Raw genomic sequence first — 22,660 nt, 5'->3', positions numbered from 1 at the left:
TTGGCTGCTGAATTTGCTGCCTTAAATTGGAAATCTTATATATGAAAATTTATAAATATTGTTTACATGTAAGAGATTATCTCCAGAAAATTAAGAAATTCTTTTCCAAAAGGCTATAACAGTTTTAAGGAGTGGACAAAGGGAGAGAAAATGGATGACTTAGTACAGTTGAACTCCACAAATGCCAACAGTAGCATAATGGAATGATATTTATGAAAGATTTTATGTAAGAATTCATATAAGACTCATTTTAGATATTCTTCTCTTGGCCCTCTGAAGATCAAAGAAAGTTAGGAGGAAGATATCTTTATTGGATTTAGAAGTGTTTGACATTTGAGCTGAATTATTAATTAACCTTCCAACAAATTCTGACAACTCATTGGCCAATTTCTATGTAAATGAGGTGGGTCAGAAGGTAGCATTTACTCAGCCATAACTAGAGGCAAGCTTAGTGATATTAACTCATTTATACCTTTCCACATCTTTGTGTGGTCAGTATTCTCCCAATTTTATAAATAAGGAAACAGAGGCTCAGAGAAGAAGGATAAGTGAGTTGCCCAAATTCCCTGACCCATGAGGGCAATGCTAGGACTCAACCCCTCCCTCTACCTCATAATCTTTTTCCATTTGTAGTAATTGCCTTGGCATACCCTCCTGCCTTGTCTACCTTCGAGGTCCAGAATGGCCATGAGCTTTCGAAATTGGTTCAAGTCAAATTCTTTAACCCACATCCACAGTATGAAAACTGAACACAAGCCAAATTTACTTCTTTCAAAGAACCCAACATCTTACATTAATATTTCATAAAATGTATTTTGTGATCAAGTTATTTGGGGGAATATTTTAAAGCAATTTACCGGATTTCTTTAATATAGGGCATCTTGGGGTCTTTAATATACTAATGTGAACTCTGAATCTCTAAAGGGAGGATGTTACAGGTACTGTTTCACAAACTGTTTTATTTTTTTACTCATGTAGTCATCTTTTTGTTTTGGTAGAATCCCTCAGGGATTTATTTTCTATGACACTACCTATCTTAATAGTGTGTCATCTTGGGCAAATCATTCTACCTCATTGGGCCTAAATTTTCTATCCTACCAATGGGACTGAAGATATTCCAAAGATCCCTTTAGCTTCAAAAGTTCTATGATACAGCTTCCCCAACCACCCCTAGGTCCAGGCATTCGTGCTACCAGATGAACTTGCTAAGGATAGAAAAAGATTTTCTGAAAAACTTTCGTTCGTTCATTCATTCATTCATTCATGAAACATTGACTGATTCATTCATTCATTCATTCATTCATTCATGAAACATTGACTGATTGCCAAGCACTATGCCAGGTTCTGAGGCTAAAAGGAGAAATTAGATACAAATAGGATAAGGATATACTGTCTGCCCTCAGGATGAAGCATGATATCATGTAGGAAGAGAGCATACACATGAACTAATGATACAGTACAGAAAGAGAGCGGCGGAAATATGCGCAGAAAAGACACAGATGAACTGATGATTCTGAAACAAGCCGGTAAGAGAGAAGAGAAACATTTATAAATAATAAAGATCCCTGGAAGGCCTGCCCCCTCATTGCAGGGGTTGAGTAAGGCTTCCTGGGGGGAGGAACACCCAATCTTGGTCTTAAAGGACAGGCAGGGGTTAGATGAACGGAAGGTACTCCAGGCAGAGGGGACACAAGAACAAAAGAAGCAGAGCGGCTGAAGCAGCGTAATGTGTGCAGTAATCTACAAGAGTTTGGCAACTGCTAGAATATAAGGGTCAAGGCAGGGGAGGGTAAGTATGGAGTCGGAGAAATAGTTGTTGAGGGCCTTCTCTGTCCGATGCCTGAACTTGGTCCTGGGATAGAGAGCCAGTGGAAGGCTTGAAACAGGGAAGTGACGTGTTCACAGCTGCATCTTAGCCAGCTGTGCGGAAAATAAGATTCCAAGAGAGAAAAAAGAGGTGGAGAGATCAGTCAGGGGGTGTTCAGAGGGCGGATAATGGGCACCTGAACCCAGAGAGCGACAACGGGAGAGCGGAGGGAAGGATGGACTGGAGAAATATTTCATATTTAGTAGACATAACCTGCTCAGCCCGCTGATGGATTAGAGAAGGACGGAGGGGAGGTCATCAGCTTCTGGTTTGGATGATGGAGTGAATGATGTCAGAATAAGAGGAGACGCTGCTTGATGGAGAAAAACGATGTGATGTGGTTAGTTTGGGAGCAGCTTAGGTTAGGCATTTCTAAGACATCTTAAAATTGGAAATCTTATGCCACCACCCCTTTCTGTGCATCATATTCCAACGGAGATTTCGTTTTGCATAGGGAACTCACATTCGAGGACCATTCCGTAGTGCTAGTCATTTGATTTCGGTTGCTGGGCTATTGCAAGTAAATGGCAATTTGATTTTTCATGTAAATGGAATTACTAAGCAAAATTATAAGTAAGTTCATTTTTAACAACAAAATTATGAGGCAGGCAACAGACAGCGTTGCTACTTAAACTGATTTAAGTCTAGTTGTTCTTAAATACATTTTTTCTTGAAAGAAAATTAACATGTGACCATTAGTTTCAGGTGTTTTTTTTTTTTTTACCAGTATTCTATCATTTAAAATATCCATCTTTGTACCAAATCATTAAAATTGATAATAAGTGCATTAGAAAGATTATAAAACTACTCTGAACTTCCGATCTATACCAGCTGTTCAAAGCTCTTCACCTCAAGCCAAGAAACGAAGTCCTCCCTTTCCCTGTTGTCAAGGTGACGGACACATTTCTAAGGCACCCTTGCCACGTCTTTATGAATGCACCATTTAAAACAGATTCGGTATGGATCTTTCGACACGGTTCGGAACATGGGATGCCTAAGAATGGGCTCCAACGTTGCTCACTTAAAGCTGCTCACAGCGTTAGCAGAGCTCTACTGGCAAGAGGCTCTAGGGGTATGGGAAGGAGGTGAGAGGCACGTGAAGGGAAGAAGGGAATGAAGAGAAAGTGAATTCAGGGGAAACAGAATCTCTTACCGGGTTCTTGTTGTATTTTGCGGTGGTTTTTAAACCAGGTTATCCGCGGCTCGGGAACACCAGTGGCGCGGCAGTCTAACGTGGTGGAGCTGCTGATGGCCACGGCGTGGTCACTGAGGTTGCGCAGGAGGCGTGGCGCTTCCTGATCTAGTGAACAAAGAGAGGGGCTGTTATTACACATCAGTTGTATTCCTTTGTTATAGACGCGCATCCGCACTTCAGAGAAACGAACAGCAGAGCTCCACCGTAAGTTTGCATTCGTATTTGGTTTTGTCAAATTTCAATTTGCTAGAACGCAGAGTAAAATCGAGGACAAAATTCCGTAGGACTCAGTTCCACGGGTTTCGCCTGGCCCACTAGTTTTCTCCCTTTCCGTGACAGCAGCTTTTCTGAAACCTACGGATTTTGCATGCTATCCGAGGAACAAAAAAAGGAAAACCACAATTTTGGATAGAGGCTTATGATGAATTTTTACATAAAGGTATCATCTTACAGCGATGAGCTGATGCAATTTTGCACGTACTTTTATTGATGTGTTTGTGAGGGCATGTCTGTGTTACTCAGCTGTCAGTAACCTAAAATGTTAGGCAGCAGACCAAACAGGAGAATTTCTTGAACTTTGAAAGCTTTATTGATTATTTCCTTCCTCCATCCCTTCCCCAGTGCAAGCAACCAAAGGACTAATTCAAGAGGCAGAGGCGTGGGCTTGTAGTTTTTGCACTATATAATAGTACAAATATTGTATTTTATATTATTTTCTCTTAAAACATACAAATATGATACAATACAATTTATTTTAATAAAATGCCAACCGATATAGTACAACACAATGAATTTAATACATTAGGGTGCAATACATTACAACATTAAATCCCACATTGGAACAGCAGTACCCCCAAGGCCCCAGCGAGCACAGTGTCTCTATAGAATGAAGTAGTCAGTCCTGCTGATATGTATACATTCTAGTTAGGCGAGTGCTGGATTGGTAGCTCAATCTTCCAAGGTAAAAGAATAAAGAGAACTCCTAACATCTTTCCCACCCTCCCAAGTCGTCCTCTTCACCCCCTCTTGTTGCAAAGCCTGGAACAGAAATCAAAAGGGTTTTGGCGTGACTTACACATTCTGCACCCCTGGCTTCAATTAGACAGTCTGTGCTGTCTCTGAGCATTTTGGATTTCGTCATCTTATTGTACTAACACTGTGAAAGCAGCTTAGGAGTGATTACAAGGCTGTAAGAGGTGACACACTGCAGTAGCTTTGACTCGGTGTCCCTGCAGGAGGCTGCCGACGCCCCAAACATTTCTCTTTTTATTCCTGCAGAGAAACTCTCAGGATTAGCATTCACTCAAGCAATTTTAGAAATCTCAGGTTATAAAGTATATTATCCTATCACTTTTACAGCATGCTGACAGGGCGACTCTGTTCGGAGGAACAGCTTTCTCATAGAATTTTGATTTCCAAAGCTTATCACTACTTCTTCCCTCATTTTATACAAAATGGAAGGGGAAGGCTAAAAAGAGCGTTGAAAGGAGAGCCCTGATTTAGAAAGCCTTCAAACTTAGTGTGGAATGAGTGATCACAACAGCCCTTTTGCTTTCTGTCAGTGTATCTTTCTAGTCGCTTTCGCCGCCCCAGGCAGAATCATTTCAACATTTCTGCGTTTGCATTCTCTGCAGTCTGTCAAATGGTCTTTGCTAATTGCAAATGCAGCCAGGTATCAAAATCTTCAATTCTGGTAACTTTTTACAAGCTTGATTGTTACAGTTTTGACATTTTTACACAGTGAAGACTCCAGACGTATCAGTGAAACATGACAAGATAATGAAGAACAGTGTGATATTACTATCCGGTGTCTATTACAGTGGCCAGCCAAATTGGACATATCTCATTTAAAACTCAGACACAGTTCATGGAGTTATATTTAATAGCTTCCCCTACCACATTGACTATTTCCCATGTGCTAAATATGATAAAATGATCTATCATTGCCCATAGACCTTATTAGAAAAAGGAAGCCTGACTATAGGGCCTGCAACACCCACATTATTTTCAAAGCTACAAACTATAGCATCATCAACAGAGACAGCATTTGAGGTCCCTGGCAGGTGCACTGGAAAACACTTACATGAAAGAGAAGAGTTTATTTTAACGGAAATGTCATGAGAACCCCCAAAGGCCCTATCTGCACTAGACAAACTTCAGACAAGAAAGCAGCAAAAAGGCTGCAGAATAAACATAGGACTCTCAATTAAACACAAAATTCATATAGACATGTCTGAAACACACAGTATTATATTTTTCCTTGTACCCATTTCTGAAAAAAAAAAAAAATGCTCTCCTCCGTGAACAATCTCATTTTTGACTAGTTTCTAAATGACCGATCAGTCAAGGAATCATTTTGTCAATTCCCCTTTATGCTTTATAATCTGTTCTGACATTTTAGGTAAGAATGGTACATCGAACCCTGATTATTGACCCTAAGTGATTTCATGGAACTAGGTAGCTGCTTTCCAAAACTTAACAAAGTGGAGCTGATCCCTTCAAACGGAGAAAATCGGAATTAACAGAATATTTCTGCTGGTTATCGATAGCCAAAGATAGCTCCCCGCCAGGTTCTTCTTTTAGCTCTTAGTGTTATGGTCCCAGAGATCTGCCAGGTCTCATAATTACACAGTTTTTCTTCTTTCACTTGGACTGGGAGACGGAGGAACCAGCCTCATGCCCTCAGGTCCAACTCATCGTTCTCCATATTAGGCTCTTCTTTCTTTCTCTTTTCTCCCTATCATCCTCCCCTTCCTTCATACCCCAAAGAGGGACCACTGCAAAATAGAACCCACCCAATTGATTTGTCTCCTTGAAACTCTCTGGAAGGATGAATTACACAGCGAACAATTAATTACTCTGTGGAATTCTGCAAATCATCTCTGGGAAGTACTTAAAATCCTCTCCTGTAAATACGAACACCCTTGCCCTCCCCGCCAATATCGCAGTGGCAGTTTTAAGGGGGAAGGACACGACAGCTTTTGTGTGGCTGCTTCACCATTTTTTCAGAAGCAATCCCGCAAGCATCCCAGTTGCTTTTGCAGCTCTAGTAAAAATGGAGTCCCCACGATCCGTGGTACTAAGGCATTGTTTCCTGAAGGAACACGTGGACTTAGAATGAACAAAGACGCCAGGCCAAAGAGCCATAGGTAAAAATTTCAAGATACAATTGATTATTCTTTCCTCTGGGCTGACAACTTCCAGGTTGCTAATTGTTTTCAGAGCATTGGGGGCTCCATAAAACTGGCATTCTGGGGAAATGCTATTGTTTACTCTTTCACACTTGACAAAAGCAATTCCCACGTGAAAGACAAGTTTAGCCGTGGGACAGGGTCTGTTACCTAAAGGAGGAAGCAGTCTGGTGAGTTCCCAAGCCTGCAAAGTTGTCATATTTCATCTTCTATTGAGCTGTTGGGCTGCCCAGCCACTGTGCTCTCAGCCACGGCTATTTTGGTCACTGTGGCTTGTTTTCCAATAGTTCACGCAAGGCACATACGATGATCAATCATAAATGAAAACAACAGAACAATGCATAGCAAACTGGTGAAAAAGTCACTTTCCCCTCAAACGCGAGCTTAGAGAGGAGATTTCCATCTCTCCTAACTGAAAAACGGTGTGTATTTTTTAATGGCTCGGAATTCTGCTTCTGTGGTTTTGCCATTTCTTAATCCCCATAAAAATCCTATTAACATTTGCATATGGGGAGAGTGGCCTTTTTTTTAATGGGCAAATCTTAGATTTCCATTTAGAAGAATGCATTCAACCTTCGGTCACAGGAGCCTTGATTTCCTTGATAAGCTGATGGTGATATGTCTTTGAATGCCGTCAATTAGATAGGAGAGAGCTCTTTAAAAGAATAACCAGGGGACTAATCTAAGGAAGACGAAGGCAGGATGCAGATTTTTCAGATGCGGTCAGTAGGCGTGTGGTCCAACAGAGGCAGTGAGGGGGAAGCCTGCACTGCTAGTCAGCGGGCCAGCCAGAGTGCACAGAGGGGGGACGTGGCCTTGACCTGGGCGGGCATTCTGAATTCACACTGTGATAAAGCTTTCATACCTCTGGGTTACACCGACGTCTTGCACTCCTGGGGCCCATTTTAGAAGCTCCAGTTTAAGATTAATGTGCTTAATGTAAAAAAAAAAAAAAAGCATTTTCAAATAAATAAGCATTATCACTTGCTATCCAGGTGCTATGTACACATTGAGAGCGGACGAAATAGTACAACATAAAACCAGGCAGAGGTCCGATAAGAGTCTCGAATTCAACTGTACTCGTTCTGAGCTGGAAAATTAACTTATTCATGTCCGTCTTTGGCAGAGACCAGCATTTGTTTAAATTATTCACTTTGCGTAGCTTCGAAACTTAGAAATACAAAGAGGTTGGCATCAAAGTGGGAGGAAAGGATCAGTCCCAAGTTGTTGTCTATCAATCAGGCAGGAGAAGACAGCAAAGAGCAAAAAAAACCAGAAAATGCACTGCAGGGATCGTCCAAATCCAAAGGCGCACCAAGTCGGCCCCAGAGAGCAGAGCCCTCAGCCCGAGTGGGGGGCGCAGAGCTGGGGCCTTGGGAGCTCATTATCACTCCTGTCATCTCCAAACTCATTTTGGGAGGAGCGTCTCCTCTGAGCCGGAAAGTTAGCAACAGTGACAATAAATCAAGATGATATGAGACAACTGTTACTTTTTTAATGAGTCCTTTAATGTTTTACATTATTTTGTGTGGTACAATCATTCCTTGTGCTTTTAAATTTGGAGATCCGAGAGAAAACAGCCTTTTTGTTGCAGTGCTCACCTCTAATTGTAACTTCTTTCTTCTGAAGGATTTCTTCCCCTGTGTATATGTTCCTGGCTCTGCAGGCGTACGTGCCTGAATCTTCCAGGGAAACGTTCTTGATGGTGACATTGAGGGTGACGGAGTACTCTTTAGTGATGGCCATTTTTTGCTTGCTGATGCTGTGATGCATTGTTCGGTTTTTAACTGTCCGCAGCAAAATCCAAGTAATGTCTCTGTATAAGAACTTGTTAACTGTGCAAGACAGTTTCAGGTCCTCTCCTTCTGTGGGCACTTTTTCCAAGTTAACATGAAATCCATTTGGCACATCTATAAAACAAGAATAAAGAACTTCAGTTGATAGAAAAATCAGTGTCTCCTCTGGAGATCATCATAGAATCGTTCCAACACAAATTCTCTCAGCGTCAGCATTAAAAGGGTGAATATTTATCTTTTCATGTTAGGGGAACTGATCAAACCCAGGTAGGAACCAACTAAGTTCGTTCCCTCAGAAGCGAGGCAGCAGGTGCAAAACAGGCTGGTTATTAGGGTGGTACATTTTCCCTGTTTGCCCCCAGTTGCTTTTTCAAAGTGGAATTTGTTTTACATCTTGGGGTGATAGCCACATTTCCCGTTTCTGTAATACATCTAGAACTTCTGGTGGGTGAGTGGGCGAAATAGGGAAGTCCTAAAAGAGCGATCTGTACTAAAAACCAAGGATGGTGTTGTGGTCAGACTTATCCAGAATAAGTTGTGGCCAGGTGAGAGGAGAAAGTCCCAGGTACATGGTAGGAGACTTCAGTCCTGCCAGTCAGTACCACTTTAATCCTAAACTTTTCCAGTAAAAAAACCCAACCAATTTCCCTAGTTTCCAACAAAGGGATGGCGAATACCCCCTCCCACTGCTGTGCCATCACCTTGCCTGCTCTCGGCGGGCACGGTGGGCACAGAAGAGCCATGTTCCCTGCTCAGGTCCTCTTTCATGGTGCTCATTCTACTCAGACGTAAAAGAACAAAATGCAACTAACCAATCTGGAAGAGTTGCCTGATTTCAGAAGTGGGGACAATGGGGGAGGTGGAAAATAATTTTTAAAAAATCACATTTCCTCTTAAATACATAGTGAAGTTTTTCGGAAAGTGAATGTACCATTAAAAGCCATTTCCCTCCTGTCAATCCCCAGCTAACCTTCGTCTCCATCTCCAGCAACACCTCGTGAGGTCTCCTCTCCAGCTTTCTTACCCTGAACTGTCACTTAGCTTTTGCGCTCAGAGTTCCCTAGTCTCACTTCAGACTATTTCCCCAGAGGATTAAAAAAAAAAAAAAATCATTGGTTACTGGCCCCGAATTGACCTGCTCCCAAAACCCTCCCATTGCTTGTTACTTAGTGGCGTATCTGTATTTGAGCAAAGAATTTGGGCCAACATTTTACAAAGTACTTTGAAGATGAAAAGCACTATGTTCTGCTATTATTATTATTATCCGTTGCACACAAAGCTATAAAGAAACCTTTAAACCTTAAGGGGACAATAGTCCAAAATTAGATATCATATCAACTCTTTCCTAAATCTGACTTTGCTTGTTTTTCTGATTTTTCTGGGCTTTGGCTGTATTATAAAGTGTCACGTCTGAAGAAATGCCAAAGTATTCATTTGAAACCTGGGAGCAGGGGGTAGCAGTGGCTTATGAAGCTGTCAGTGGCTGGAGAGAGAGGAGACCAGCAGAGGTTTTCCTGCTTTTAAAATGAATATCTAAGAATGTGCCAGAAGATGCAGAAGCAGCTGACAGTCATTTTTAACATAACAATAAGGTGTCAGAAATAGCCCCTCTAATTCAGCATCTTTTTATATTTGGGACACTTTCCAAGCCTGCGGAGTAAAGCATCAGCCACCAACTTTTACACAGATAGCAGAGGTCCTGTGCACTGACCGAAGTCAAATCATTTCTTCAAAGACCGTACATAGGCTTTCCATTTATCCCGAGGTCCAGTCCTGGTGGTCAGAACCCAAGCGAGCCTAAGTAACGCCATTGGGATCATGCAGAGTTTCCATTTACTTTAGTGATTTGAAACTTCCTGTGGAAATAGCTCACAGGTTTCCTGATGGAAGATTTTGTTTATCTTTGCCAAGCACCACCAGGAATCTCAAAATAAAATGCATTTAGTGACACTGGGAAACCAGGGAGATAAGGCAGTGCTGTTCCTGTTTCACCCTCAGTAATTGCTAACACACCCATAGTCATGCAGAGTGCCAGCAAACAGCAAAAACACACACATTGGGAAAGAAAAGGTCCAACTGGGTTTTGAGGTCTGCTTCTCATACGCGGGACACTGTTAGTGAAGTTAACTGGATTCGTGTTACCAGACGGCCTCTTAGAAATGATTGTCCATTTCTTAGGATAACTCCTTTGGCCTTCTCTTTTGAGCCATAGAAGATGATAAATAAAATGTCCTAACACTAGTTAATGAATCCAGAGGGATTTTTCCTTTTAATTCATGTGGTTTTTTTTTTTTGTTTTGTTTTGTTTTGTTTTTTTTTAGCCTGAGTACAAAAACAGACCCAAAGAATTGTCTTCTAACGAAGTGTTAAGAAATCTTCCCACACTTAAGTATCTGTTGCAGATTTAGCACGATCCTCGTCGGCACCTACGAACACTCATTCCCTTAATGCATATCACATCCACGGCATCTTATGAGGAATCGTGGAGAAGAATTAGCCTTTGCTCAGAAGAGAGAATCAACTTAGGGTTAGGTGTGAGGAGTGATCTACTTACACAGGTGCATGTTTGGGGGGGTGCATATTGACTTGGGTGGTCAAACATGTGAATTAAGTTCATGCAACAGACATAGAAATTAACAGGCTGAGAGGTGTCTCATTCTCAGGTGATAATATAGAAGGCTTTCCTTTTCCGAAGAAGGGAAATAACATTCTCTAAGAGGTGAGTGTTTACTAAAAGTTTTGCTTCTTTCAAGTAGATACTCTGTCCAAGTGAATGGCAAAATTTAGGGTAGAAGCAGTGGAGAATTCTAAAGGCCACAGCTAACTTGTTTACATCAGTTTGGAAGGCAACTGTGTGAGTTATTATATTTTAAGGAAGGGGCAACATGCATGAAATGAGGATCAAGAAGGATCCAAATCCAGATCTTTTGATTTAGAACACTTAAATTTTAGATCTTTTAAAGCAGTCCTTGTACGGAGGTCAAGCATAAACACCGAGTAAACGTAAATTCACTTTTCAGAAAATACACGTGTAAGGAGCAACACTCCTAAGGGTATCTAGTTTTATCTCCAGTGAGAATAAATCTCAGGACAAAGATTTAAGTAAGAAGAAGATAGTAATTCGTTAAAAAAGTAATCAATGTAAGCAAATTAATCTGATTATCCAAACTAGAACTTTTCAGGATTGGTAAAAAAGAATTCAGAGTAATTCTGTTCCATATCGGTGTAAGATGAAAGCTCTTGAATTTCTAGAGAAGCATTGTAAGCCTCAAGTGTATATGTTTGAATTGAATTCTCATAGCTCCTTTCTGTGGACAAGCCTTGAGATCTTGAAAAGATTTCAACCGTTCCACGGTCATACACTGTATAACGTGATAGGCAGTAGGAGGGAATCTCCGCATTTAACAGGTGATCAGCTTTGTCAGTAACACCACCACACACAGACAGACACGCAGCAATGCAAAGCTCAGTGGGGTGGGCGAGATATTGGTGCTGCAATCAAGGCTGGGCATCAATTCATCTTTCTTGGGGACTCTGAAGAATAAGGAAATGAGCACCACGGCCCCCTCCACTCTGGGTACCTCCTCTTCCAGCACTGCCTTCAGACCCTTTAGATGGCTCTATTCCGGCTGTCCCCCTCTTCACAATATAGAGTCTGTGGGGTCAAGAAAGCATGCCACCCCCACTTCCATATCTTGCTCGAGGTCCTTGGGATCCCAGAATTCCCTGCAAAGATGATCCCAAGGCTGCTTCTAGACTATCAACGACCTCTTCCCTAGGTTTGTCCTCCTGAGCTCAGATCGCTCGTTGGCGTGCGATTCCAGGGGAGACTGTTGGGGGGTGGGCGGTGCTTGGATAAGTGGGCTGTGGAGACCATAGACATGGGTGCAGTAGTAGGACAGAGTCAGGAGCGGAAAGAGAAGCCGGGGGGTGGGGGAGTGGGGTGCCTTCCTTCTGCACCTGTAGGCATTGACGTGTTCTGTTGTGGAGCTGTGAGGAGGCCCAGAATTCTACGTCTGCATCTCACCTCTCAGGTCATCACGGAGGTATATTTGTCCATGAGAAGCTCAGACATAACCGCTTGTTTGCCTCATTTAGAACTTGGTAAGTGGTTAGATGTAGAGTTTGTGGACCTCCATTGGTACTCTTGCCTTGGCTCTGAAAACGTCAAGGCAAGCCTGTCCTCTTCTTTTTACTTGTTCAGATTTTATGCCCTCCTCCCCCAGGACCCCTCAGCCCTTCCTTCTCAGAGGCTTAGAGTTCCACGTACACATAGTATCCGCTGGCCACGTGTGGCTACTGAGCACTTAAAATGTGGCTAGTGTGACTGAAGGACTGAATTTTATTTATTTCAATTAATTTAAAATTTTAAAGCGGACGTAGGGTAATACTTTAAAAACACTGATTACATGTCAAAACGTTATTTTGGATATACTGGGTTAAATAAAATTAATTTTACTTTTTATTTTTTAAAAATGTAGTTTTGCTAGAAAATTTTAAATTACATGCGTGACTTCTATTTCTATTGAATTAGAAGCTAAGCCTCAGTGGCTTAGTGTTGGTAAATTCATCTGCCACATTACTTCTGCGTAGGCCTTTTGATATTAGGGTACAGATAACAACTTCTTTTTTATGTTAAAACTGTCTTCGTTTAAAGACAGGGCTTCATTGATAATCCGTTCAAGCGCTCAGTGCAGAGTTGGACTGTTCTCTCTAATAGTGCTCATTAAACTTGTAGAAACTTGTTGAATGTTCAGAACAGGAATTGCTCCATCTTTTATACTTTCAATCACACATACAGTGACTATGGATTCGGACAGGAACTTGTTTGCAACCAAATATAAAGGGCAGTCCAAACCTTTGTTCCTAATTAGTCCAAATCATCCGAGATTGGTTAGAGAACCTCTATGTGTGAAATAGCTCTCTGAATCCTTCTCTAAATAATTTTCCTACTTGGAATGGATGCAAAGATGACCTCCCTTCCACTCCTCGGATGTAAGAGGACAGGAGCTGGCTTGGTCTCGAACGGCTCTGCCGTGTCCCTTTGCAACCCTCTAAACCCCATTGCCTCACTTGCAAAGTGCAGGGGCTCTCATGCTGAATCGCCTCTCAAGTCTCTTCCAGCTCTGACAGGCCGTGAGAATCTACCTCAGGAGATCTCCCACGACAGCTTCTCGGAGGATTGGCTAACTTGCCGGAAGGCTCCCTGTGATCTGACAACCCATATGTCTCATGCAATCAGACCTACCTATTTCTTTCTAGAGAACTCTAGGCAACTGCTGCAGCCTGCCCCATGCAGTGCGAAGTTTCCAGAAAGCTGGCAAACTGCCCGGATTTCCTCAGAAAATTGGGGGAGTGCGGAGCCAGGCAATTGTTTTTATACTTTGAGCTAGTTACTTCCTTCCTGTACCCATGCAGGGACATAGGGAGTGCCATTTGTGTACCTTGGAAGTTTTAAGATTTGCAGAGACCATCATATTTAAGGCTAAAAATGGTAAATGCTACCAAAAAACCAGCACGTTAATTACTCTCAACAAACTCCGTTTCAGATTTCTACAGGAGAGCCTCATTCCTCAAAAGTAGAAATTACTTCAGTTGTGAGACAATTAGCTTCTAAGCGTCAAACACAAAAACATATCATCACAGTTTTGGTGTCCTTGATCAGTACTGAACAACTGCTATGGACCAGACCCGGCGCCAGGTACTGAGAAGAGTTTGAAAATGAACATGACAGGATCCTAAATTCACGATCCAGCCTGGGAGGGAGACGTACAGATAGCTCTAGAAGGGAACTCGGAGAAAGAACTCATTAGGAGATCAGTGATGGTGCAGAATCCTATTCCTGACAGCAAGGATGAAGGTACCCACAGTTGAACAATTTTACAGAATTCTGTAAAACTAAGAGTCGCTCAAGCTCAAAGTGAACTAAGAACAAGCAGACTAGAAAGGACAGCGAGCTCACCCGGCCATCTTTGGGAGTATAGGATATACGGCTTACCTGTGATATAAAAGCTTATGTTTCTTCCCACAGTCCCTACTTTATTGGAAGCCATGCAACTGTAGATTCCAGAAATTCTAGAGTCAGCCACAACCAAGGTGCTAGCCGTCTGTAAAAGAAAAGGAAACTTTAGCTAGAGCAAAGAACTATTTGAACCTCCCTAAGATTCTTCTAAGGGCTGAAATGATTCAGCTGTTCCATTCATTCAGCAAGGGTAGTTACTGCACGCATGGCGGTTACCAGAAGGCTCTCCCTTTGCCGAGCCCCAGCAAGAATGGAAAAATAACAGGAAAGCAGGTCCTCAGGAGACCGGGGGCTATGACATCCGACTCGTATGAGGGTTTCAGGCTTATTTATCTCGTGCTGCTGGCGTAACAATTACAGACCTGAAGCTGAGATGCGGGACTGCACGTCCTACTCTGTGAGGTGGTCGGTTTCACGTCAATGAGAGGAACAGGTGAGGCTGAGGCCTTCCCTTTTGTTTGGATGACCTGAGACTATGGATGCCATTTGGTAACAGGAGGTTTCTTTGCTGTTTGCTTCTGTAACGGGCGTGTTAAGTGAGCAAGGACAGAAGAGAAAGGTTGGCCAAGCCATTTATTTTATGTACTCAAAGAATACAGTCTTGCAGCCCCCAAGGCGCTGAAGCTCTGGAAAGCTCTCTAAGGCTGTCCTGTGTGTTTGTCAATGACTTAATTTCTCAGTCTGCCAATTCCCAGTCTAGAAAGCGAAGATATACACTGTGAATATAATAGTGTTTCACAGGATTTTCGTGCTGCTCTTCGGCACAAGGGCCCTTGAAGAAACACCAGCGGTCACATTTGTGTGAGCCGGAAAGCCCTTTCTAAACTGTGATGTGTCGAAGAGTAATGAAACACAAATTTGTACTGTGTAAAGACTCACTTTGCTGTCTGCTTTTAAAGATAAAAATTAGTAAAATGAAACAGGTTGTTGAGAGTTTTAAAATTTTAACCCGGCCTTGCAAAAGTGTAATGCATCCTTTTTATGAAACAGATGAAAAGGCGAGTACATTCTTGTATTTAAAAAAAAAAAAAAGTGTATCCAGTTACTTATAAATTGTTGTAGCCTATCTCTTAGAACACGAGGAACTGGTCATTGGCTTTGAAATTAGAGAGGCTTGCTGATGCTTCCAGACGAGTGGGGTGTCCTGGCTGAAGCAGAATTAGATCAAGTGACTTACAGGCTAAACATAATATAAAGGCGGAAATGTGACAGCGGGCTAAGATGATGAACCCCGATTCTACAAAGGGTCCCAGCATTTTTCTGAGTTGCTAAGTAATGGGCTAAGCACTTGACTTATGTTCTCATATCCAGCCAATAAGCTATTTGTCTTTAATCGACGGATCAAGAACACTGAAAAATATACTCCTCGTTTTTTTCAGTCAGCAAGCTTATTGCTCCAAATTCTCTGTAACTTTCACTATAGTATAGTGTATATTACATGATGTCTCCTCTTCTGTTTCTTGGATCTGTTTAATTACATCTCCTCATATACCCTCTGTGAGTTGTTGAAGTTACTGGAAATGAAAGCATCTGCAATATGTGGCAATTTTCATTCAACCTGGCAGACATTGAGCGTTCATCAGGGCATTGCGCGGAGGTTACAAGGTGCAGTGACTATGATGAACGTGACACAATCCCTATTCTTAACCTTGAATAGTCCTTGGAGGACTACTTTAAGGTGGCAGAGAAGAATTTCTCTGCTTGAAGATCAAATATGTATTATTCTCTTTTGCAGAGAAACACTCACATGGAGGCCAATGACCAGTAGAGAAGATCACGAAAGAGCTCAGGCATCTCTTTCCCTATGTTAATTAATAATCTTTAGAAGAAGTGGGAAATACAAGGAAATGCTATCCAGAATATTTCTTTTAATTATTGCACCCACCACTTAAGAGCCATGGGAGGAAACGGAAGTAGTTGGAAGAGAAGCTTGTAGGTAGCAGTGGGAAAGGAAGTGTTAGCTATGGCTGCTGGGGCAATTCAGACCATCAAGTCAGACTCTGACTTCTTTATTTGGTCTCTGCAAACTTGCGCTCAGAATGCTTGGAAGTGGTATGCAACAAGTTCAGACCCAAGGGACACCAGTGAAGGCCCCCCAGCTCAAGCACGGCTTTTCTTATGATGTCAGCACTCAAATGTTTATCCTCAGGGGCCTCAGCAGAGTCTTATCTACATTCTTCGATTTGTTGCTCAGTAAATAAGTGAGAAACTCATTTCTGTTTGTCCCGAGGATGTTTGATATTAGGGACAGTGACTGCCTGACTCTGAAAGTTGCATCTGCATTTCTATTAAAATTATTTTGATTTCACTGGACTCAGAGCAAGTGAGCACAAGAACTGGGTTCCACGGTAAGGGACAGTCAGCTCACATGCGCACAGGTGCCACAGTGAAGACTTTTGCAGGCAATCTGGGGATGATTCCAGTAAACAGTTGGGAGAGCTCAGCGCTTTCGTGTAATCAGAGAATGAAATTGAGACACCTAGAACTGAAAGGAATCCAGATGGGGATACAAAGACATTTGAATCTCTCTTATTTTGCTTGAATGACCCCTTCCCAAAACAAGAGCTTACCCATAGGCAAGCCTGCTCCAGAACTCACCTCTCCCAAGCTCCTATTAAAATTGAACGAGAAAAGGACATTGATGGGAGTTTACATTATTTGTCTCTGGGTGCCTTCATGTAGCCCTTGCTATGCCCCAGATGGCACGTGAGGCGATATCTAGCTAACTAGGCTAGATATGGGCAGGCTAACTATGTGACTGTGGGTAAAGAGTCATTATGGTCTAAGCTGGGACTTTAATTTATTCCTCCCTATAGCCCTGTGAGGTAGGTATTTTACCCTTGATCTCTACATGGAACTGCTTCTTGCTTTAAAACTCTTTAAATTGAAAGGCACAGATCTATTGGTAGAGTTCTGTCTACTCTCTGAATTGAGTTCTTCCTTAAGAATACATCCTTAAATTGGCAGAGACTGGTCACATACACTAGAATGCTACTATGTACAGAAATACTAGTTTCTTTCCTATTTTTTCACATAAGGTGCAAGCTATTTTTCAACTGATACATTGTTATAAGGTTTGAAAATATGACCGATGAATGAAAAAGTTATAATTAAAAAAGGAAATTTAAAAATAAGATGAAATTAATATCCTATGATCAACTTTATTAAAAATTATCTGATTTCTAGAGCACTTTTTTCCAGAGAATATATGTTTAACTTAGAAACTAAAACATATTTTCATGAAAAACAAAAGATATTTATTTGATAATTGAAGTATAAACATTATAGGATCAGAAAAAGGAGCTCAAGTGTGAGTTGTAGGTGAGTGTGGTTTTTCTGGGCAGGAGACAACTTCTCTTAGGACAGCAAGTCCAAACGCAGAAGTCTTCCGAGTAAAAGGGACAAATCCATTCCCCAATGCTCGTAACCAAACACTATCGTTTCAAAGGGGGGAAAAATGAAAATAGCCTGACAGTTGGAACACCAAATATTAACTTAATACTTTAAAAGAGGAAGTGCCAAGAATTTGAGTTGTTACATGTGTTTGAAATTATAATCATTTAGAAGGTGCACCAAAAGAAATTCTCAAAGATGTCTGCTTGTCTTCATTCTATAATTAGTTTTCATTTGCCATAATTGCTTTTTAGTTCTGAACCTACACTTTGGGGGTGCCTTGACTTGCTCTGCCAGGACCTCAAGGATTTAGGTATTAGAAATAGACCCTTAAAGTCATTCTCTGGGTTCCTTTGTATGACCCAGGAACGCTGATGAAATCTGTCGTCAGGTACTGTAAGTTGGGAAGTTATTCATACCCCTTCCTTCCTTCCCTTTCCCTAAGCATTAGTAACTCCCTACCACAATGTGGTTTCAACCTCATGGATGAGAATGAATGGGGTGATGTGTAATTCAGCCTAATTTCCAGAACAAGTTTTAAAAGGTCTAAATATGGACCCGTGATTTTAATCTCGGGATGTTTCTAATATTGTTTCCTTTCAAGTGTGTCAGGGAGACATAAAAGTAGATATATAAAGGTCATGGAAGAATCTAAAATTAACCTCGGGTGGCACATTTGAGCCAAGTGATGGGAAAATAGAACGTGAGAATTCGAAAAAACTGAGGAGTGTGGGAAATGAGATACAAACTGGAATTCTGTCATTAGGTTTAAGGCCTCTGTCCTGGATCAGGGTCCTATGGTAACACTTCTCAAGGTAACCTCCAAACGATTTCAATGGAAATGCTGCTAAAACATTAACATTGTCACAATTCTCCAGCCTCACAGAATGAATGCTGTAATACGTATTTCCTGAGTGTTTTTTCTAACACAGGGCTCCTTCTACTTCCTACTCCATAGCTACAAACCCAATAGTCTGGCAACCCCATTAAAGGATACTAAAACTCCTCATTTGCTATTAGCAACTCCAATTGATGACTCATTTTTCACAAATCTAGGCCAAAACTTGCCCATGAGGAAACTAAATTTTATTGTCCTCTGCACCCTTCTATGAGTTAAACAAACAAAAAAAAAACACAAAACAAAACAAAGAAAAAAAAAAAAGGAAATCCCTAGAATCTGACACGGGCTCCAGTGGGACCTCTATTCCCCTGATCTGTGGGGGGTATCGCTGGCTGGACTATGTGACTGTAGCTAAAAGGGTCATTAGAGTCTAAGCTGGGACTCTAATATACTTCCTAAAAATGGGCAAAAAAGAAAAGCAGTTTAAAATGTAAAGGGAAGACCAGCACAAATAACTCTGAAATAGCAAAACTCCCATCTGTCATCATCATAAATTTTTTCCTACATACACAGAGATAAACCAAGAGATGCCAAAATTGTAAAAGTAGTAAATGCTTCTAAATCTAGGGCTTGAAATGAATAATGAGAATCTATTACAGTGACAGCTTCTAAGAGGATATGCCACATACACGTGATACACGTAGATGTCAATTTTGTTGAGAAAGTATTAAAAGTTTTTCAATGCAGGCAGTTATGGGACAAGGAGTCTTCCTTGTATACGACCACAATCAACTTGGGAATTGCATCAGGGCGTATAAGACAATCATGTTTATAAGAAGGGGCAAAGGAGGGAGGACAAGTATTATTAGCTCCATCTTTTGGAGGAGGGACAGGTGCAGAGAGAGGGACTGATCTGCGTGCGGTTATACAAGATAAGAAGTGACAGAGCTCGACCCCAGGGCTCCTGGCTGCAGGCTGGTCGACATACGTGCCCGCTGTGTCTGGATGTCTATATTTAAAACCTCCGTATAACTACAAAATTACAAGACAATAAACTTGTTTCAAGCTGCATGGAAAAAAAAATCAAGGAAGTTCCTTATCTCACTCAGGATTCGTGACTTCGCTCCCTCTGTGCTTTCCAGGTAACTCTGTATGGGGAGTCAGGCGGCTACGTCACGGTTCAGGCTAATTTGAAACTTTGCCTGGCTTTTTCATTTTCCACTTTCTTTTCTATTGTATCCTTTGTAGCTAGGATGCCAGAATAGAATTGAAACTTACCACTGGAACTAGGCTTATAAATTATTTTTTTTAATATGCAGTAGTTAACAGCACATCTACAAATTGACACAGTCAATGGCACCTTGAAGTTTTCTAGAATTCTGTAACAACTAACTTGTTTTCTATGGTGGGGCATTTCCTTTTTTTGAAAAAATGTACTGTCACTCAAATTAAACTCTCAAGTTCATAGAATTTCCTCTAAGGATTTCATTGAACTGCTCTCATCAATGGTCGTCCATCATGCGATGTTTCAAATTACAGCTCATTTGTATCAGAGAAAAATCGTAAACCACTGCTGTAGTCAGAAAAACTTTTCTTAAATCCTTGACAAGTGATGGCTCATATTTTCATGGAAGTGGTCACCACTTTAATTTCTGTAACTAGTTGGCAGAGCCACGGCTTTTGGAATAGGGAGATTTTGAGTTTCTCGTTTGCCACATTTCAGCTGTGTGGCTTTGAGTTCATCTCATCACCCCTGTTTTTCTTATCGTTAAAAAGTAGCTGACCACTCCGGCTGGCCAGAATGATGTTGATATGAGCATATGTCAAAAAGTTTTATAGAACGAGGAATTCAGATGTTATTTGTCATCATTGTTCAATCCGACATGGGCGGGGGGGGGGATGATGCCATCTACTCTGTTGCCTCCAAATGCCCAAAATACAGCTGAATACACAGATAACACAAGCATAAGCCCACTCCAGCAGACAGCACCCATACAAATGAACCACTCTGAGTCAAGATATGCACATATAAAGGGACATTTTGGCAAGGGGGTGATAGGTTTTTCCTTTTTAAAGCATCACTGCCCCTGTGCCTGATAATAGTAGATTTTAAAGTGTGTTTTTCCTGAATGCAACTAAAGAAAAGTCTGAGGTCCGCGAGGTGTGCCTGGTTCACAAGGCGTCAGCTGTCGCTGAGGCTCAGGGGAGGCCGGGGGAACAGCAAACGGACGGTATGCAAGAGGAGCAGCAAAGGCCGCCCATTGTAACAAACGTGGGTTCCCAAAGTTCAGGGTCCCTCAGCTGCTATGCAAATCCACCGTCTGCAGTCTCTCCTTGGGGGCAGAGGGCCAAGTGCTAACATGAAGCCCATGAGATTTGCTGTAATGAAGACCCTGCCTCTGACCCACAAGAAGCAAGTCTTCAACCACCAAACATAAACCTGGGACAGGCCTACCTGTTAGCCTGAAGGTAGGGTACAATCTCAGAGCCTTTGCAGTTCTTGGCACCTTTTTTAGAGGATAAGTTGAATCCTCCAAAATTGGTCAAAGGGTACAAAGTTTCAGTCGTGTTGGATAAGTCCTAGAGATCCCCTGTTCAGCACAGTACTTGCAGTGAACGATGCTGTGTTGTACACATTTGCTATGTGTTGTCATTGATTCATTCACACATTCCTACATGCAGTGGGAGGAAACTTTTGCAGGCAATGGAAAAGTTGATAGCGTTGACTGTGGCGATGGTTTCATGGGTGTATATTTCTCTCCAAAGTCATTATTAAACTATACTCATTGACATACAAAAAGCTGTACAAATTTAATCATACCTAAGTAAAAAATTTTTAATACTAAAAGGAGTATCAGCAAAGATGCCTGCTTGACCCTCATTAGGTCAGGGAATTTTTTTTTCCTTTGGTTAGAAGTCTCTCTCTCTCTCTCTTTTTTTTTTTTTTTTTGAATTGAGGTATAATTGATATAGAACACTGTATTAGTTTCAGCTTACGGATGGCATAAATGATTCAGTATTTGTATGTATTGCAACACGATCACCACAATAAGTCCACTTAACATCTGTCATCATACAGAGTTAAGCAAATCTTTTTTCTTGTGATAAGAAGTACTAAGATCTGGGGCGCCTGGGTGGCACAGCGGTTAAGCGTCTGCCTTCGGCTCAGGGCGTGATCCCAGCGTTATGGGATCGAGCCCCACATCAGGCTCCTCTGCTATGAGCCTGCTTCTTCCTCTCCCACTCCCCCTGCCTGTGTTCCTTCTCTTGCTAGCTATCTCTATCTATGTCAAATAAATAAATAAAATCTTAAAAAAAAAAAAAAAGAAGTACTAAGATCTATTCTCTTAGCAAACTTTGAAATATGCAATTCAGTGTTATTAACTATATTCGCCACATTGTACAATACATCCCCCAGGACTTAGTTATTTTGTAACTGCAGCTTTGTACCTTTTGACCCCCTTCACTTATTTTTAACAACCCTTACCCCTGCCTCTGGCAACCACTGATCTGTGCTCTGTAATCTATAAGCTGGGTTTCGTTTCTTTTCGATTTCACATATAAGTGAGATCATACGGTATTTGTCTTTCTTTGCCTGGCTTCTTTCACTTAGCGTAATGCCCTCAAAGTCCATCCATGTCACAAATAGCAAGATTTCATTCTTTCTTGTGGCTGAGTCCTATTCCATTGAGTGTATACATACCATACATTCTTCATTCATTCATTCATTCATTCATTCATTCATTCAATGGGCACTGAAGTCACTTCCATATCTCGGCTATTATAAATAGTGCTGCTGTGAACGTGAGGGTGAAGATATTTTTGAGTTAGTGTTTTTGTTTTCTTTGGATATATACCCAGAAGTGGAATTGCTGGATTATAGGGTAGTTCTATTTTTAGTTTTTTGAGGAACTTCCAAAGACCTCCATGTTTTTCGTAACAGCCGCATAAATTTACAACCCACCAATAGTGCACAAAGGTTCCCCTTTCTCCACATCCTCACCTATACTTATTATTTCTTGTCTCTTTGATAATGGCCATTCCAACAGGTGTCAGGAGATATCTCATTATGCTTTTGATTTGTATTTCTTAGGGCAGGGAATCCTTATATATGTGTTTGCATACCCTGACTTAGGCTTTGCCCTTGCAAAGACAGAGGGAAAACAAGCTGTTCAGTGAAATGGAAATATTCCATTTTAGCCCTAAGTTTTGTACTAGCTTTTGCTTATCAACAGCCCACTTAGTGTATGTATGTCAGAGATTCTCAGTCCTGGGTACATGCTAGAATCTCCCAGGGAACTTTTATGAACCCTGGGCTCTACTCCAGAGATTCAATGTCATGATAACTGGTGGAG

At 41.5% G+C, this 22,660-nt stretch overlaps 1 protein-coding gene across 2 annotated transcripts in view; it reads right to left on the bottom strand.

The window, feature by feature from the left end:
• FLT1 (fms related receptor tyrosine kinase 1) overlaps positions 1-22,660 on the bottom strand; it is a 171,316-nt gene that overhangs the window by 68,646 nt on the left and 80,010 nt on the right. For both annotated transcript variants that reach the window (XM_045797039.2, XM_087865221.1), the window contains exons 12-14: positions 14,048-14,156; positions 7,855-8,163; positions 3,021-3,167 (exon numbers count right to left, since the gene is read on the bottom strand). In XM_045797039.2, the coding sequence (XP_045652995.1) occupies positions 3,021-3,167; positions 7,855-8,163; positions 14,048-14,156 (565 nt within the window). The remainder of the gene's footprint in view (positions 1-3,020; positions 3,168-7,854; positions 8,164-14,047; positions 14,157-22,660) is intronic.

The sequence above is a fragment of the Ursus americanus genome, chromosome 10 (assembly GCF_024610735.1).
Source record: "Ursus americanus isolate L20-20 chromosome 10, mUrsAme1.1.p, whole genome shotgun sequence".
Lineage (NCBI taxonomy): Eukaryota > Metazoa > Chordata > Mammalia > Carnivora > Ursidae > Ursus > Ursus americanus.
Note: the sequence above shows the minus strand (reverse complement) of the source record. Positions and strands in the feature narration are given on the sequence as shown.